This window comes from Athene cunicularia (genome assembly GCF_003259725.1).
Source record: "Athene cunicularia isolate RWA chromosome 1 unlocalized genomic scaffold, athCun1 chr1_part2, whole genome shotgun sequence".
NCBI classification, from domain to species: domain Eukaryota; kingdom Metazoa; phylum Chordata; class Aves; order Strigiformes; family Strigidae; genus Athene; species Athene cunicularia.
In genome coordinates, this window is record NW_020799092.1 from 42,759,219 (window position 1) to 42,777,227 (window position 18,009).

Sequence of the window (18,009 nt, forward strand, 5' to 3'; positions counted from 1 at the left end):
AAAAAAAAAAAAACAAAACAAAAAAAAACTAATCACAAGATCAGTGCAGTTCTGTAGATGGTGAGCTCAGTCTCAGGAAACGGTAAGCTTCTGGAGGAGAAAGCACATGGAGACAACCGTGCTTGGGAGGAGAGAGCTCCCATAGGCAGCAGAGCATGATGCAGAAGAGCTAGCAGGGGCACTGACATCATGTGTTACAATCCAAGAATGAGACCCACATCCACAAGGCAGTCAAGAGTCACCCTGGCTATTCCCACAGATGGGGAGTTCGTCCTGTGCAAACAATACCCCTGGAGAGAGCAGTGAAGCAAAGACAACAGATGCCAGAGAAAAAGTCAGCTGCCTGCTGGAACCCTCACCGGCAGGATCAGTGCAGGAACCCTGACCGGTGATCTGTATTTCTCCATTCCCTCTATCTCCCTCTTTTCCCTTCTCCCTTAAGAGATGCAAGGCATATTGTATTGCTTGCCACAACTTGCTTATCATGTGTTCAATTAGTACATTGTGGGTAGATAATAAATGCTTGGACTTGGAGACTTGTTGTCCACTTCAATTGGGGATTTCCGAATCTGAGTCACTTGTCCCCCTCGTCTGAGCAGGACGTGACATGCATTGAATGCAGCAATACCTGAAGAGTTGATCTGCGATACATTTACTCACACATTACACAGCATAACTGCAACTATACAGACTCTCCATTTAAATTAGTGGTCTCTACACCTGACCTTACTATGTTACCTATCCCTGTTAGTTTACATACCAGTAGTTTTCCTAGCTGTATACTGCACTGCATTCATATGGATGTATTCAAGGACTTAAAATCTACAACAATATCACAGTCAACACAAGTATTTAGAAAGTACAAGAATGGATGGAACAGTATGACCCTGTGAACAATTCTGTCTCATTTAACTCCTATGATGAAAGAGTTAGCATCAACCTGAGTTCATTCTGTGGACACAAACAAGACTCCCAACAGGTTTGTACATTGTAATCTAATCTGAAAAGAAAAAAGAGCCCTGATTCAGAAATTTCCTGTACACTTGTGGGTTCTAGGATTCACTTTCTAAAATGAAGCTGGAGAGGAACAACCCAGAAAACGAGTGTGTTTTCAGCTGTACAAGGTGTCTGGAGGCCATTTGCAGTCATCTCTGAGCCATGATAAACAGCCAATAGCATTTTATAATAATATGAAATGCTACCCAGAACACTGAATTTTAACTGGGAGGGAACAGATTTCATTATTGCTATTATTATGATTATTATATTATTATATTGCAAATAGGTACTGTGGAGACACAGCATCCATGATTACAGAGCCTGTGATTCCAGAGTCAGCTATTCAAAAAGAAAATTCCAGCTTGCAAACAGTTTGCAGATGTTCAAGACTACATTCATTAAAAATACATTGTCAGATCCAATCAGGAACAAAATGCAAGTTTGCAAAAGTCTTTCAAAGTCGTTGTGGATTCCTTTTTGTGTTTTGATTCCAGTATAGGCACATTCTAAAATGAATTAGGTTTCCATTGTGCATTTCACACAAAAGTGCAGCACTGTGCCAATGCATAATAATTTGAAACATTGATATTATTTGAAAATAACACAGAAAAGGTACTTGTATTATTTCTTTTGATAAAATGAAATTGACAAGTTTGCTAAAATTATTTTTTATACTGCTTTCAATTACAGTGTAACTCAGTCATGTAAATACTACCACTGTAGACTGTAACCCTCTCTGGTAACTGCTTTCACCATCCAGGGGTTCAGCTTCCAGCATGCCAAGGTCCAGCTTTGGTATTGCCTAGCTGTGTAACTACTGAAGAAGAGCTATAAGAAAGCCTGGAGGCAGATAAAAACATGAAAGTTACAGAGGTTAAGATTATTGAGACATCATCATCACTAGTGCAGGAATTCAAGAAGAAAATACCAACAGAAAGGTATAAAACCATGGAGAGAGGTTAGCTGGGCCCACTGGGAATCATCACCTCCAGTCATCGCTACCACCAGTGTCACCAGAGCTGGCTGAAGATGGCAGCTCAGCAACACTGAGGGTCTGTTGAAAGGAGCCATACAGGACAACCCTTCCTCCCTAGCCAGCACTTGCCACGGTAGCAAAGACTGTGAGCAATGGTGAGCACACTAACACTGAGTCTAATAGCTCATTAACTCCTAGGTATCTTTTATGCATGCTATCAAACAAGTAATTGTTTTACCCTTTTGAGTGCATCCTGCTTGCAAAATCTTTTTATACCCAGCCCAAACAAACCAGAGAGGGGTTTTAAGAGGCCTTACCTTGGCAACAACAGAATTCCATTACTAGCAAAGCCTGCAGCCAGACACTAAACATATAAGTCACACTCATTCTTACAACTTTACAGAATCAAGACGTCTATTTCCCCTGTAATCAACTAATAACCGAGTCACTTATTTTTATATGAATACAAGAATAAAATACAAAAGGCATGTATTTTACTTAAAACACTGTCTGGGGTTAGCCATACTGGGCAATTGTGCGTTGCCAAGCACTGATTTGATTTTCATTATACTGCACTGACGGCAAAGTCATTTATCTTTTTTCAGCTCCCAGTCTCCTTTTATCTTTCTTATGCTTCTGTATTTTTCCTCTATCCTGCAGTGTTGCTGAATGCTGATGAGCAGAAAATGGTACAAAACCACAGTCAGTCTCTTTCAGATTAAAAGTTCAGGTATAGAAGGTGCAACTTTTTTCCATTTTGGAGTTCCCAAAGAAGCTGTCATTGGCATTGTCCAGCTACATAAAGATCAGTTAAATACTTCACTAGCTGTCCTTCTCTAGAACAGACAGACTTTCAAACAAAGAACCATGAAAGAAACACCATGTCAAACGTGCTCTCCGTTAAGAGAAATTATCCTTCTATCACTGCAGCCTTGGATGTTTTAACAAAAAATAAAGTGACCAATGCAAAAACAGTATTTTGCATATCAGAACGACATTTTCTACAATGTTTTTTGCATTCAACTTGTTAAATTTGTAGATTACTATCATTCCATAAAAATCAGGACAACTAGAAATAAAGAAAAAAATTTTCCCAGTGTTCTAGGACTTAGCCTTTTAGCGTGTTAGCATCTCACCAAGGATGTGCAAACAATTCACTTGTTCAATTCACCAGCTGAACTTGTCAGTCTTAGTTTATTAGTATCAAATCAAGATTGCCTTAACCCTGTTCCCACCAAAACAAAACCAAAGTATTTAAGTCATTACAGACAATACAGTCCTCTTGAAATAATGCAGAATGTTTAATTTCCTAAGATTTGTTCAAAAAATCTAAAAACAGAATTACAGTCAAAACACTACTGCTTATGGTTTGAGTGATGCTTCACAAAGCAGACACATCAGATGTCTTTCAGGTCCTAAAGGTCTCTATGGTGTACCCGTCTGCATACAAGATGGTACCTATACATCCACTGTCAGTCAACAGAGGTCTGTTCAATATTCTATTAATAGAACCTAAGGAGTGATTCAGAATATTCCAAAACAGATACACCTGCATCAAGCCAGCTGACACACTCAAAGTGTTGAAGATGTTGGTCAACTTCAGAGTAGCAATTGCTAATGTTACTATATTTCTCACACAGCAGTGACCTGAACCATAATTACCTGACTTCTAGGAACAACCTTTATAGTCTCTATTCATGTGTTTAGGCACGTATATTATCACATTGTCAGAATCTTTTTCATCAAACCTTTTCAGTAAAGTTCCTTCAAAGTTTCCTGCCACAAAACTGAACACACAACTGCCCTTTTCTTGCTAGTCACTAACTCTTCTGCCACACTAGCAGAGACAAGCAAAAAGGAATGTGTCCAGAACTGACATGGACATATAAGCAGAAAAAGCGTGCAGTCTGTACGAAATTATTCAGAATTGTCATATGTACAAAATGCTGCAGGTGAATCTCATGACACCGAGTGGCTGGTTGGCAAAACAGCAGATGCAATTCAACATGGGTAAGTGAAAAGAATTGCAAATAGGGAAAAATAACCGTAACTATATATACACGGTAACAGAGCCTAAATTAGCTACAGCTCAGGGAAAAGTTCTTAGAATCACTGTGGACAGTTCTCAGAAAACATCGGCTCAGTGCTCAGCAGATAATCAGAAGGCAAACATAATGTTACAACTAAGGAAAGAATAAAAACCAAAACATTATTATGTCACAGAACAAACTCAAGCATATAAACTTCGAGTACTGCAGGCAGTTGTGCACCACCCCTCTCTCTCACTCATTGTTTCAAAACAGGCACTGCATAACTTAAAAGGCACAGAGAAAGGTGATAAGGATAAGAAGAGATTGGAAGTGAATCCCATACAAAGGGAGACTAAGTACTTTTCAAATCTGAAAAAGGACATCTAAACCATCTATAAAATCAGGACTGGTACACAAGAAGCAAATTAAAAACAACCAATCGCTGATCATCATAGCAAAAGAAGAGGGCAGCCAATGAAAATGTGGAATAAATGCATTTAAGTAAAAGAGACACATAAGAAAAATACAGATCTTGTTGCCACCAATTGTCACAGAGAGCAAAGTGCAACAGTTTCCAACATGGATAATGCACATTCACAGAGAGCAGGTCCTTGGGTGGCTATTAAACCAGTGGCCCATGTATAACTCCAGGTCAGGGTCACTGATAGCTCGAATCTAGGAGTAATACTCCACTGGTTGTTATCTCTAAACTGGTCTCCATATACGATATGATAAAATACTTCCTGTGCGGCTGTTCTTTACAATAAGCATGGGGTTTTTTTAAAAGACTGAAAAAAAAAAATATTATTTCAGTGTAATCTAACATACAACTTGAAGGCCAGCTCTGGCTGCTGGTCCCTTGCACAGTACCTTTTTCGTGTGGATAATACAGGGTTATTTTCTCCAATTATAGTGACCAACCCAGCTAGACTCCAGGAAATGACTGATAATGGGTTCTTAATAATCGGGAAGGTGAGGTACAGATACAGAAACAGTAAAAACATCTCACCCCTCTGAAGACTCTCACATGTAATTCACACATACCATGCACCTGGCATTAACTTTTTCACTTGAGTAACAATGAGAGAAGCTTGGGCATGAAAGAGCAACACCTCCACAAGTCAAAGAGGCAAAAATCACTTCATAGACAGTTTTATATTGTTCTTACTCCACAGTTATGTCATCATATCACTAAGAAGAACAGTCATGCATTTCCTCCTCCCAAGTTAGATCCATGGACTATCCACACACTGGGTGAGATGGCTCCGTCAAAAGGTTATTAAATTTTCCGTTAGTTTCCCTTTGGATTATTGCAGTGAACAGGCTCACTGTTTAGCCACAGATCACTATATCTGACAGAAATGATACAGCAAAAGCATGCAGGCGAGGGGGGGCGGAAAACAACTCTGCTCAGTAGCAGCTCTCAGCTACACTGTGTTACATACAACACTAAACCACAAGGTATGGTTCAGCAACATTACTGGAACTTGGTCCACTGAATGAAAACCACAGAAGTCATGGACCTGAAAGACAAAAAGTCTGAAGTGATGAAATGCCACAAAGCAGAGACTAAAGAAGAAAATTATTTGAAAATCTGTGGTTAAGGCTTGACAGTTAGAAGGGAGCTTGTACAAATTCAGGTGACAGAGCTCTGGAACAATAGAAAAGCACTTCAACTTGCAAATGTTTATCATAAACTATTACAGTAGTTCAACTTCATGAAAACACCCCAAAAATCATTAAATCTCCTCTGCATCTGAGAGGAAGCATCTTTCAGAGCAGATAGACTCTGCATGGAAATTTTGTTCTTTTCTGGACTTCTCCTTGTAGGTACCGCAAGGTATCATTGTACTAGTGAGTTCAATTAGAGAATAGACTGTATAATCAAATGTATTTAAAGACTTTAAATGCTGATAAAGCACATACATGTGTACAAAACAGTACTCAAGATATTTCTTCCTAGCCATCAACCCCTGAATAATGGAACTATGAAACCAGGCAACTCTATACTACCAGCTGCACTATGATTCACTGATCTTTTTTATCCTCACAATACTTCATGGTAGTATAATCATTCCTAGTCATGTGTGACTCAAAGTATTTTGTAGTAAAAACAAATGTTATAATATGCCCTATTGTAGCCATGCAAATTACAAATCTTCATTTCCATACCTAAATTATGCTTTCGCTGAACTTTTTCTGCTGCTCAAGCAGCTCTCATATATGAGTTACACATTTCAAAATTGTTTCATACCAAGGAGTCCCAAACTTTCTGAGAGGCTTTCTTCATCCCCTTTCAACTTCTCAAGTCTCTTCATGCTTTCCACATCACTGTTTTGAAAAGGTTTGAACTAGATTCCTAACTCTAAACTACCACCGTATCTCCCCTGTATGCCTCACATTTACTATGGTCAGAGCTAATGTAACTTGACTTGGCAGACAAGTCATACAATGCTTCCCACAGCAATTCTGAATGACTGGTCCTCTGTGGATCATCACAAGCCATGCGATACAGAGACATAAGGAAAAGTTTCAAACTTCCTTTTCCTATACTGAGATATCATACTCCCAGTGATTTAATCTTTCTACTGTCTTGGGGCCTATTAACTTTAATACACTCATTGCTATGCCTGTCCACAACAGAAGTTAATATTTTTAAGTAGAAAACTTAATAGAGTCTGCTCTATTTCTTAATCCTCCACATATTAAAACTTTGTGATCAATCAGGGTCAATGGGTGACTGCAATGTAATTTTAGAGTTGCTCATACTAACTGCCTAAATTTCCAGTTCATAACAAATGGATTTGGCTCAAGAATAAACACTGAACAGTTCCAAGGAAAGTAAAGCATAACCTTGTGAGGGTTTTTTTTTAAACCAAGCACAAAAAGAAAATGCCACTCCACATTTCATGGGTAGAACAGTAGATCACAATAAAACATACTAAGAATCACAGCTCTGTGGAGAACCCTAACTAAACCTCAAACTGAGGAAGGTCTCAGATTCCAGAAGAAACCCGTGCTAGGTACTCCTTCAGATGAAACAAAGAGAATAGAGAAGAAATAATATACATTCCTTTCCTAATAGGAACTAGAATAGCAAGAGTTTTGAATTCAAGCACAAAGGCTAACACAGAAGCATACACTCTGTGCAAGTAGATGGACAAATATTTGCATGAAAACAACTGGAGAATAGGGTGATGGGAGGCTTCCAAATAAGGGCAGCTACCACCTTTGTTGGTGCTTACCACAGAAATGTGATACAGTAAAAGTATTGTGGACTGAAATATATCAGATATTCCCAGTGATCACTGTTCTCTTCCTCTAGAACTGCATATCTGACACATTTTAAACATATGGAGTTGCTAAGGAATAAAAAAATGAAGGTTAATGAAGAGAAGAAAACCAAGTTTAGGGATCATTCCCTTTCCATCACCTGAATCCAGTCAGCAGAACTTCAGGAAGATGAAGAGAATTATTCCTTTAGTCTGGGGAAAAAACCCAAAAAGTACTTATGTTTTCTCTGATGCAAAGAAGTATTTATTTTATGAATGCATATGCATTCATACATATGACTTTAAATGAAGCAGTACATGTTATCACTCACTGACATTCCCACATACAGATTTGGGCTTCTATCTGAATTACTCAAGTCAGACAAAAAAAAACTTTAAGCTTTCTCACCACGTATAAATCAGTCTCCCTTTTTTCCCCATGGTATTTAAAGGGTAACAATGAACTTACTCTAAAACAACATTATCAAATTTTAAAGACATAGGAACAATTTTCAGTAAAACAAAACACAGCATGATGTACTGTTGTTCAACCACAGACTGTGATTTGATTAGCAAGAAGACTGGAGAACTACAGGAAACACATATGTGGTATGCAAATGATTCAGTAGGTATACTTCTTTCTTTGAAATTAATCCATAGGAATCCAATTCCCTTCCTCCTCCTCCACCTTTTATTCCCTTCTTTTATCAGCTAAGGTACTGCTTGCTGTCCTGAGGATATGAACTCTTAACTGAGGTTCCAAGCTGCTGTGACTACCAAACTATCCACTGCTCTCAGGAAAGGGAAGGTGAGAGGGAAGAAAGTGTGAGTACCCTCTGAGGCGCCCCCAGTGAATGCTAATAACCACCTTTTGTTTCTTATCCCCTCCTCCACCACAGTCATTTCAAATAAATAAAGTATTAGTCTTCTCATTCTGTCCCACACTACCATACAGCTCCACTGCATGCTGTGAAACAAAACACATCACTAAATATTTTTCAGGACAATTCAATGTGGGGTAACTTTTTTAATACACTTTAGGTCATTTACCCTTCAAAGAGAAACATAATCTGCTTTCAAATTATGCTGTTCCAAATAAGAAGATAACAGGCTCAGTTCTCATCTCTGGCTGCTCTTGCTATGTCTCAACAGCATGCAGCAGCCCGAAAGCTGCCAGATAGGAGGAGAGGATCTCCTAGGGGTACTGTTCAGTGGAACCAGGCCAATGCGGCTAGTTCTCTGCTGCCTGTCCCCACCCCACTGCACAGGAGGGGAGCCAGGGGACAGGGCCACGTGACGGGCTCAAGCAATCCCAGCAGCTGCTACAAGATGGAATAAACTTGAGAATGAGACCCACATCCACAAGGCAGTCAAGAGTCACCCTGGCTATTCCCACAGATGGGGAGTTCGTCCTGTGCAAACAATACCCCTGGAGAGTAGCAGGGAGGGACATGTGAAGCCAGGCTGTGCCAGGCTGGACCCTGGAAAAGCACATTTACACTATGAAGCTGTGCCATTCTGGCACCTGATAAAAAAAAAAAATAAAAATCTTCAGAAGAGATACCTGAAGTGTGAAGAGTCTTGTTAACCCTACAGACACATTCATAGAAAAATCAGATTAGGTTCTCTACTAGTACAAATGGGGGTAACAGCACAAACCATAGGGCCCTTCCTCTACTCCAAGCAGCATAAGGCAAAAACAAGATGTAATTTGTGCCAGTTTTCCAACACCAAAAAATAAAAAAAAAAAAAAAAATAAATAAATATATATATATATATATGTGTATATATATCTATCTATCTCAGGTAAAAGCAAGCCTAAAACAGGGCTTCTGACACATGACTGTCTGAAAAGGAGTGGTTGGACTGGCAACAGCTATCAATCTCAGAAATGAGTGGTTACTTTCCCACCACTGGCTATAAAAACTGGCGACCAATAGGTTAAATTTCTTGTTCCTGTATGAAAAAATATGATTAAAACTTACCTAAACCCTGGAGGAGAAACTGGTCCATAAATAAATAAAAGTACACATCACTCTCCTGCCTCCCGAATACTGTATCTGTCACTCAACTGGATGTCAACTAAGTCACCTGCCTGAGTAATCCATTTTCACTGCACAGAGCACAGTTACCATGGTAGGTATATGGGAGAACACTGGTTTGACTGACAGATGTTTAGGCTGGTGCAGGAATGTGTTCACCTTTACATTGTCCTGGGGTGAGTTGCCTCCTACAGATTATTCGGCACTTCATTTTTGCTTTTATAGCAAAAGCATGACTCGAAGGAACCATGTTAATAGACTCTTGCTACTTCCTTGTATGTCAGAAAGCCAAAATCATGTTGATGCCAGGGACAGTGACCTTAACAAATAAGTTAATGAAGTCAAATATGACAGCAGAACATAAGAGGCATAAGGAAACATGAAAGAATGTAGTACAGAAAGCAGAGCACAGCTCAAGTGTTCAGCCTTCACTATGAGCTATGTTGTCATGTACATACTACTAAGCATATGCTCATTAGCACATGAAAGGAAAAGGAAAGAGAACCTTTCCTCTTCCAGCTCCCTCCTTCCCCTGCTTGTAACCTGGGAAATGGGAGGAACTGCAGGGACTTCATACTACTCTCCTCTGAGCAAATGGCAGGGAAGGAGTGGAAAGCACTAAAAGTCTCAGACCGACCTTTCTTTTCATTAGCCAGAAGAGACCCGAGATGAAGCAGCTACAGGCTGAACTGCTCTTGAAGATACAGAATTGCTGTTCTGACAACCATAAGACCAAGAATCACAGTGCTGCCTCTCTCTCTGCTCCCCATTATTGTAGGTGTATGGCTTGCCTGCAAAGTCACCACAAATCAAGAAACTGAACTGTGCTTTTCAACAGTCACCTTGCCACTACACACGAAGTTAAATACACCACTGCCACCAGATACTTACAGGTGGTCTTCCTAGACAAAACCAAAACAAAACAATGTTCCCAAACTCAGATCTTTCAACTCAAGAATATTATTTGCAGAGTGCATTTGGAAGTTTGTTAATAAAACAAATATCACATTTAAATACTGCATGCACTACAAGTGCTGACAGAGAGCATTTTTTAAAGGAGTAAGCACAATACATGTACAGTGTTTTCCTAGTGCATTCGACTTGCAAATTCAACCAGAAATCAATAATAATGGATTGCAAGTTTGTAATTTATTTTCTTAACAGATTCCCTGGCATATCCAGTTTAGTATGGATGCTGATCACATAGGTTTTCATTTGTTTCTAGCATATTTTGTAGCTACAGCATTTAAAAATTAATAAACTAGAAGTCATTATACAAACCTGAAACAGAATGGGTAAACAAATATTGATGTGGTGAATCTGAAAAAGCTGTGATTTCTTTGGATTACTAATGTACTGTGTTACAGCTTCCCACTTAACTAAAACAATTCACAGTTAAGCACCAAACTGAGTAAAAGGGACTTGTAGAACCAGCCCTTCTGTTGTTACTACAGAGAAAATTTCATACGAGCAAAAGCAAGCACGTACACGCCTATCTATGTTCATGTGTGTGCTTTTCTAGCTCAGTATAACTGCGTACCTCCCAACATGTTCTTTGCAACAGGCATTTTATTTTTAACTGCCTGATAAAAGCTAATTTGGGGAAGGCAAGAGTGGGACATTTGTAACGAAGACTGAAAATAAGTGGGCATCACTGTATCACTATCAGAGCAGCATTCCAGGACATACAAAGATTAAACATTGTAAGTCTGCATCACACCAGGCTTCGGAAATACACCTGGTGCGTCCTCCGTTAGCTGCTACCTGTTTATCAGATACACGTGCGGCCTCCCAGTGGTAAGTGATGGGCTAACAAAAGTCACTTTTCAGGGACAGGTGGGTTTGTAAAGTAGAGCTCAACTCTGGAGCAGGACTAAATTCAGGTTGCAGAGGAAGAAAACAATTTTAATTGAGGACTAATTCTACTTTTAATAGCTAAACCGTTCTGCAGTAACCAATTTGCTCACCCACAAAGAATTATCTGGTGTATAATTGCATCAATACTGATTAATAAATAATAACTGATGGAGAGACTTTGCTGGCAGTTAATAACCAGCAGCAGAAGAGAGGGCCTAAGGAAGTGCCTCAGGCCTTTAACCCAGGTAGTCATTAACTGACAGAAAATGCCTGGTCTTGAGGTCATTACTGCTATCATATAAAAATATTAATATATTTTTCAAATACAGAATAATTTTCTAAAAGCTACAGGCTGAACTGCACAATAAGTGCAGAGTTATTTTAGAGAGAACTGATGGTTTTGGTTTTTTCTAGCAACTAACAAATGACAGACCACTGGGGGAAAAGTTATTCTGAATAGCTGTTAAACTTGATTTATATTTTTTTAGACTATTAATGAAAGTCAGCTCTTCAGTCTCCTCAAACTGATCACTGCACTGCAGACAAGGGAATGCCCAGTCCAGCTCTTCAGCATCTCATGGATTGCTAGAAGCACTACACTACCTCCAGTCATCTTGTCTTAAGGACAAATATAAAACCATGATCCCATTGTGCTGGACCTAAACTAACACGAGCTGTTGGACATGCACTGATTCTGTCTAACTCTGCTTATGTGACTCTGTTCACTAGCCCTTTGTGGGCAAAAATGATTTTTCACTTGTGCAGAATCAAACAACTATTACTGCATAGATTCCATTTTTGAGACCACTCTATCTTTGTGATCTCTAATTACATTTTAGATAAAGTAATAATAAAACAAAAGTACAGCAATAAAGGTTAGCCTTATTGTGGTATGACTCTTCTCATAAGATCTTTCTTAACCTCAAGGTCTTTCTCTATATTATGACAAATTACTCAGCACCGATGACTCTACAGCAATGTTTAATGTAACTGAAGCCAACATGTCCCCTGTTGCAGAGGTCTCTTCAAAATGTAATGCACATGGATTCAGCCAGCCGGTGGAGGTCCTACCCTGAGCTGCTGACAAAGCTGTGGTCAGGCCCACACACTGCCAGTCCTGCAACACCTGCTGCAACCATCAGAATTGGAGCAGGAGTAGCAAAAGTGAAACCACGCAGAATTCCTTTCAGCACTGCCTTCCATCCGCATTCCTCCTCCCACTCACCACCACCCAGACAGATAGCCACTTCCTTTCACTGGTGCTCACTCCCATCTGCTCTGGCACTGCATGCACTTGCTCTTCTAACCCCTGCACCCACAATTCCTCCTGACTCCACTCCTTTCCACGCACCTTATTTTTTTCTTTTTAGCAGATACTCCCTCTGACAAGAGCCAAACACTTTAAGTCTGCCAGTTACCACTTTATTTCCACACCTATCTCCACACCCCATCCACAGCAAAAGAGAATAGCAGAAGATGAATCTGCCCAAGACATCTCTTTCCAGCAATTCATTCACCTCCACCGGTAAACTGTGCTTTGCCCCTGAGCATTCACTCCTTCCACTAACTGAAAAGAGAAAGAATTAGCAGGAAAAAAAGGAATTAAAATGACATATGAGACAGTGAGAAGGAATGCAGGATAGTGAGTTTCCATGTCCACCTTGACAAAGGAATGAGAAACAGAGGGTTTGGAGAACAGAAGTACAGCTAAACATGAAGTACAGTAAAAATAAACCCAGACAGGGCAAAAATAAAGTAACAACAGAAGGAAAAGGCCTGGTGGATTGAAAGCACAGATAAAAGACAATGAAGAGACAGAGATGATATGACAGGCATTACAATCCAGCCAGCAATATTATGCTTTTATTACTGACAAAGAACATACGTAAGAGGTATGATTAGGAAACACAACATATGAGTAGAAGCAAGCAAGCATGTGAACATAAGTGAAGTTTTCTGGACTGTTATACTGCACAAAGATGACAGTACACAGATCCCATAATATTTACCAGCTACACCTGGAACAACTGCTAGAGTCATACCAAGATCAGCTAAACCTCCTTATAAGGGTATCCCTCCTCCCCCAATAGAGCATTACTTCAGGCAGCAACGTGATAGAACTATACTGCTTCCTAGTTCACAGCAGCATAGATGATGGCACCACAGTCCTTTCCATAGGAATCAAGCCCCTGACCAAAGGCAAAGACAGCTGCAGTGATTTCCTGTAATCCCAGGCAAATCTGAACAAGGTACTATGTATCTGTAATGCATATAAAAAGTCAACTCTGCTTTTAAATTACCTGCTCTGGAAGGGATTCTAATCAGACTCACATGGACTAAAAAGTTATGCTAATGATTCACATACATTGAGCTGTGCTCCTAGAAAAGCATTGCTTAATTCCCCTTTCCAAATTAATTTTAGTATATGAAATATAGAACATCTTCATGTGTGTGAGAATTATATAGGATTGCCTATTTTGATTAGCTACCTAAGCTTTCCAAAAGTCAGTTTCTGTTTATAACTGGATTTATACTGAGTCGCATGCTTAGGCTAAAATTAATTTTGAGGTCAATGTCATTCTTTGAGAAAAACTAAACAACACAACCATTTTTAAGGAACAAAGCTGCTTTTAATCTGTTTCTTCTATTCCTTGGGGAGTTTATCTACCCCTGACCATTAATAAGGCTGGTCAGCAGGAAGAGAGGTGAGATTTTAATCATTAACATGCTGACAAAATTTGAAAGGACAGCCCTCCCCTCCCCAAATGTTTTGTGTACCAAAACCAGGTTCATGAAAGTGCCAAAACAAAAGTATATGCAAGCTGAAGTCTTTTAGATGTCTGCTATACGTCTACAAAATAAATACAATACACACTGCATCAACTGAAGAAAGATTCCCCAAAGCAAGGAATGGTCTATCAAGATGGTTCAGTATGTAGGTTCAGTTAATCTTCCTAAACATTGATTTTTAGAAGCAAACTTACCTGTATTACATTCATTACCATGGATATGGGAGCAACTAAATTTTAGTTAAAAAGCGGCTTCAGAGGAAACCATGAAGTTTAGAATAGCATGTGCCAAGATTCAGGTAATTTCAAATTCACCCAGTAATGTCCATGAACTCCTGGGACTGCAATACAAAAGACTCAAAAAGATGGATTATCTCAGCAATTCATGTGAATAAACACAGTTCTGAAGTTTTTGCCATGAGCTCATACTTTAAAAAATACTCTTTCAACAAAACTGAACATTAAAGATGATCAGATCACAAATGGACTGGAAAACAGCAAGATATATTTAACCAATAATTTGTGCAAACTATTTTGATATTCCTGGACATTGATATACTTCTGTGATAAGGGCATTATAAAAAAAATGAGAGCTAAAACTCTAGATCAACTGAACAATTTTATGGGATAAGAGACTATCACAATCTGTGTAGGCTTTTGGTCTTCAAGCCTTTTTAAGGATTACCTACTGATCTGGATAATTGTTGGCAAAGTTCTGTATAGTAGTATAGTCAAGGCAATGGAGCATGTGTATTTATGTCCAGACTCAAGCATAACTACCAGGCTCTAGTAGCCACAAATTCCTAACAAATTAATACCTGGATTTTCTCCTTGGATTCATATTAAACCTAAAGTCTTGAGAACAGTTTTACCAAACACGAGAACAGCAGGAAGTTATCAATTATTGTCTGTAAGACATGAGTATGCCTCTGTCTTCAGGGTATAAAACCTACTCAAGCAGCAAAAGTCTACAGCATTCAAGCAGAAAAAAAAAATCTACAGCATATGAGCTCTGAATAACACTACAAGAAAATAAGATTTTCCTCGAGTTAAAGAGAAAGTAGGCTGTATCTTTCAAATCTATGGGTCCTGAGGTCCATCCCCCATGTTGCACGTATCTGCTTACATGAATGTTGGAAGCTACTGCTTGCAGCTATTTCTCAGATGAGACTAGGACATCTCAAAGTGAGATAACAAGGTAGTATTATGTATGACAAACTTGCAAGTGTTACACTGTATTAGAGCACAAGGAACTCGAGACTATACACCAAATACTTCCATCTTATTAGAGCTAAAGGAGAATCTCAAGTAACCAGTGTTTTCTAAAGCTGAAAAATACCAGACCATTCTTAGTTTAAGACCAAATCCTTCAGCAGGTGGAATACATTACAATGGAAGCCATCAACTCCTACCTGGACAGAAGTCTGTTTTGGTACTGGTCAAGTAAGAAATGGCCTGATATCTCAGCCCGTTCTAACAGGCCAGTGAATACTCCTCTGACTATTGCAACAGTCAGAGGCACCCAATTCCTCATACCAAGAGCAATCCCTCTTGTCCAGATAATTAATCTGCTGGTACCAACAATAAAAACCAGGCATCCACCTCTCCCTCCTTACTTCTTCACCCTGGCACTTGTGAGGTCTTTTCTAAATTAATTCAACTCACTAAACTGATAAAGAAACAACCTGGCCAAAAAAACAACCCAAACAAAACAACCCAAACCAAGGCCCCATCACCCCACCCCACCCCCACCCAAAAAAAACCCAGCAAGATACCCAACAGCTTTCAGTCATTGCAGGTAATCACTGGGACTGCAAGTATTGCCACAGCAGTTCACACATCCTTACACTCACAAGTTAAAGTACTTCAGAGAACCACTTCCTAGCCATGCATCCTCTTCCTCTTTCATGGGGCCAGAGGGTAGTGTCACCTGGTATAAAAGGGCTGGAGAGGAGTGAAAGGTTCCCCAGCGTCCTACCCCACTGTCCCAGCAACAAAAAATAATACTAATTTCCTGATCACTTAAGTATGGCCTCAATGACGGATGCCAATGCAGAGGATTATCCTGGGTCCACCCTCCCACATCTACAGCACAGAACTGAATCTGTACTAGGGCTTTGGCAGCCACACAAAAAGCTGGATCAGAGAACTGATCTGGATGAAAACCCACCACGTTTTCATTTATTTTTTCAAGTCAGTTTTCAGATGTATCATACAGCTCTACAGAGCTGAGGGCTGGCACACAAAAGCCAAAGAAAACCCTTGGCTCAGAGAAGGTGGGATCAGCTCCCTCCACAGCAGCTCAATGCTTAGACTAGCTAGAAGTGGTTACAGAGGTGTTCCTTGACCTCTATCAGCCATGGAAGGGAGGCCTGCAGTCTCTCCTTGTGCCCCCTGGCTACAGCACAGTAATGGAGCATTTGCAAAAGCAGAAGGTAAACATCCCCTGCTCAGGCACACAGTTTAAACTGCAGTCTAGCCCTCTGCTTCCAAAACTAGCTCTGTTTTGTTATTCACAGTAACTAAGAAGGAAGGGCTTCTCTGCACATTCACCTGAAAAAATCAAGATGACAGCACTGTGAAATACTCTATTAAGTTGACAGACTTCTCATGTATGTTTTTGGCTTGTTATACAGTTCTGAGCTTGATAATTGTAAACAAAAACAAAACTGACATAAATAAAGGATTTTCTCTCTTTTTTTCATGGCATAACTCCTGGAATCATGCCATATTTGGAAACAACAGCTCCAGAAAGTTAGTGCTTCCATCAACCTGGACCTCCACAGGGAGCTGATAGGTTGGAAAGTCCTGCTCCTGAGCAAGAGATCCAAGATAGGAATTACTTATCAGCCACCTGAGCTAGCACACAGCACACCAAGGGACACGTCAGTAATGAAGGAAGGAGACTGGAAACCCTGCCAGTATTGCTGCTTTCTTTTAATACAGTCCCATGAACACTGGTATTGAAAAGGATACAGGAAAAATCAAAGTGAAGTGAAATGGCATATTTAAAAGTTTAAAATGTCATCAGACAATCACACTACTAAGCTAATCAGTTACAAAAATTATCAAACCAAAAACGTTTGACAAACCTTCAGAAAACGTCCCAAACAATACACACCATCATTAAATAAACCGGCAAATTTTAGGAATGCTAATCAGAAAAATACTTTAAGTACTTGATGTTATGATCCTTTACAAAAAGGGAGTATTTTCAAAAATAACAAAGTGTATTTGATTCAACATTAGAAATACTTACAACTACTCCACTCTTGGTGACAGTTTCTCGGTATGTAAAATTGCACACTGCCCAAGCTAGGTAATATGTGGACATGAGCGGGGTCTGTGAAAAGTGATCTGTAACCCATCCATCTTCTTCAAAGACAGAAGTTTCAACTGGCATGTTGGACAAAGATAAGTAAGTTGCTTGATGCCTGATGCTGATTTTGAAAGTGGCCTTGTAGATGGGCTCATCAAAGCAAGGAAAGGCTTTTCTGGCATGAGTAGGAGAAAACTGTGTAACACCAAGAAACCTGTAAAAGAAGCAAGCAAGAAAAAAAAAGCCATTACTAACTGTGCACAGCATTTGATTCATGGATGTACCATATAAGATACTGCTTGACTACTGTGGCTTAAGGGTGGTGAAAAGAAAAAAAAAAAAAAAACTGTACAAAGTATAGTGTTTGAACACTGCTTTATCACTTCCTTACTACCTATAGTGCAACACAACTGATATGTTCCTACAAATTTGCAGACACCACACTGACATTAAAGAATCCCTTGCCTCATAGCAAGCTTCAGGTTCTAGCAGCAGTTTTGTTCATCAATACATGCAAAAAAATTAGCCAATATTGGTTGTACGATATAAAGCAAGTAAGCACAGTCCTCGGTTCAAACTAGGATTTAACAGACTTCAGGGAGTTCAGTCTGCCCTCCATCACTGACAGGGCACTTCACCTTTCTTTGGACATGAAAACTTACGGTCACATAGTGCACTCAAGAGGGTCATTGTTTTCCACTGCTGATTACTTCTGTACCGCTTGC

At 39.6% G+C, this 18,009-nt stretch overlaps 1 protein-coding gene across 1 annotated transcript in view; it reads right to left on the bottom strand.

Annotated features, from left to right (window-relative positions):
* The window catches only part of TRHDE (thyrotropin releasing hormone degrading enzyme), a 213,418-nt gene extending 195,858 nt beyond the window's left edge, over window positions 1-17,560 (bottom strand). The window contains exon 1 of the mRNA XM_026865004.1: window positions 17,225-17,560. Coding sequence (XP_026720805.1) covers window positions 17,225-17,560 — 336 coding nt within the window. The remainder of the gene's footprint in view (window positions 1-17,224) is intronic.
* Between the last annotated feature and the right edge of the window lie 449 nt (window positions 17,561-18,009).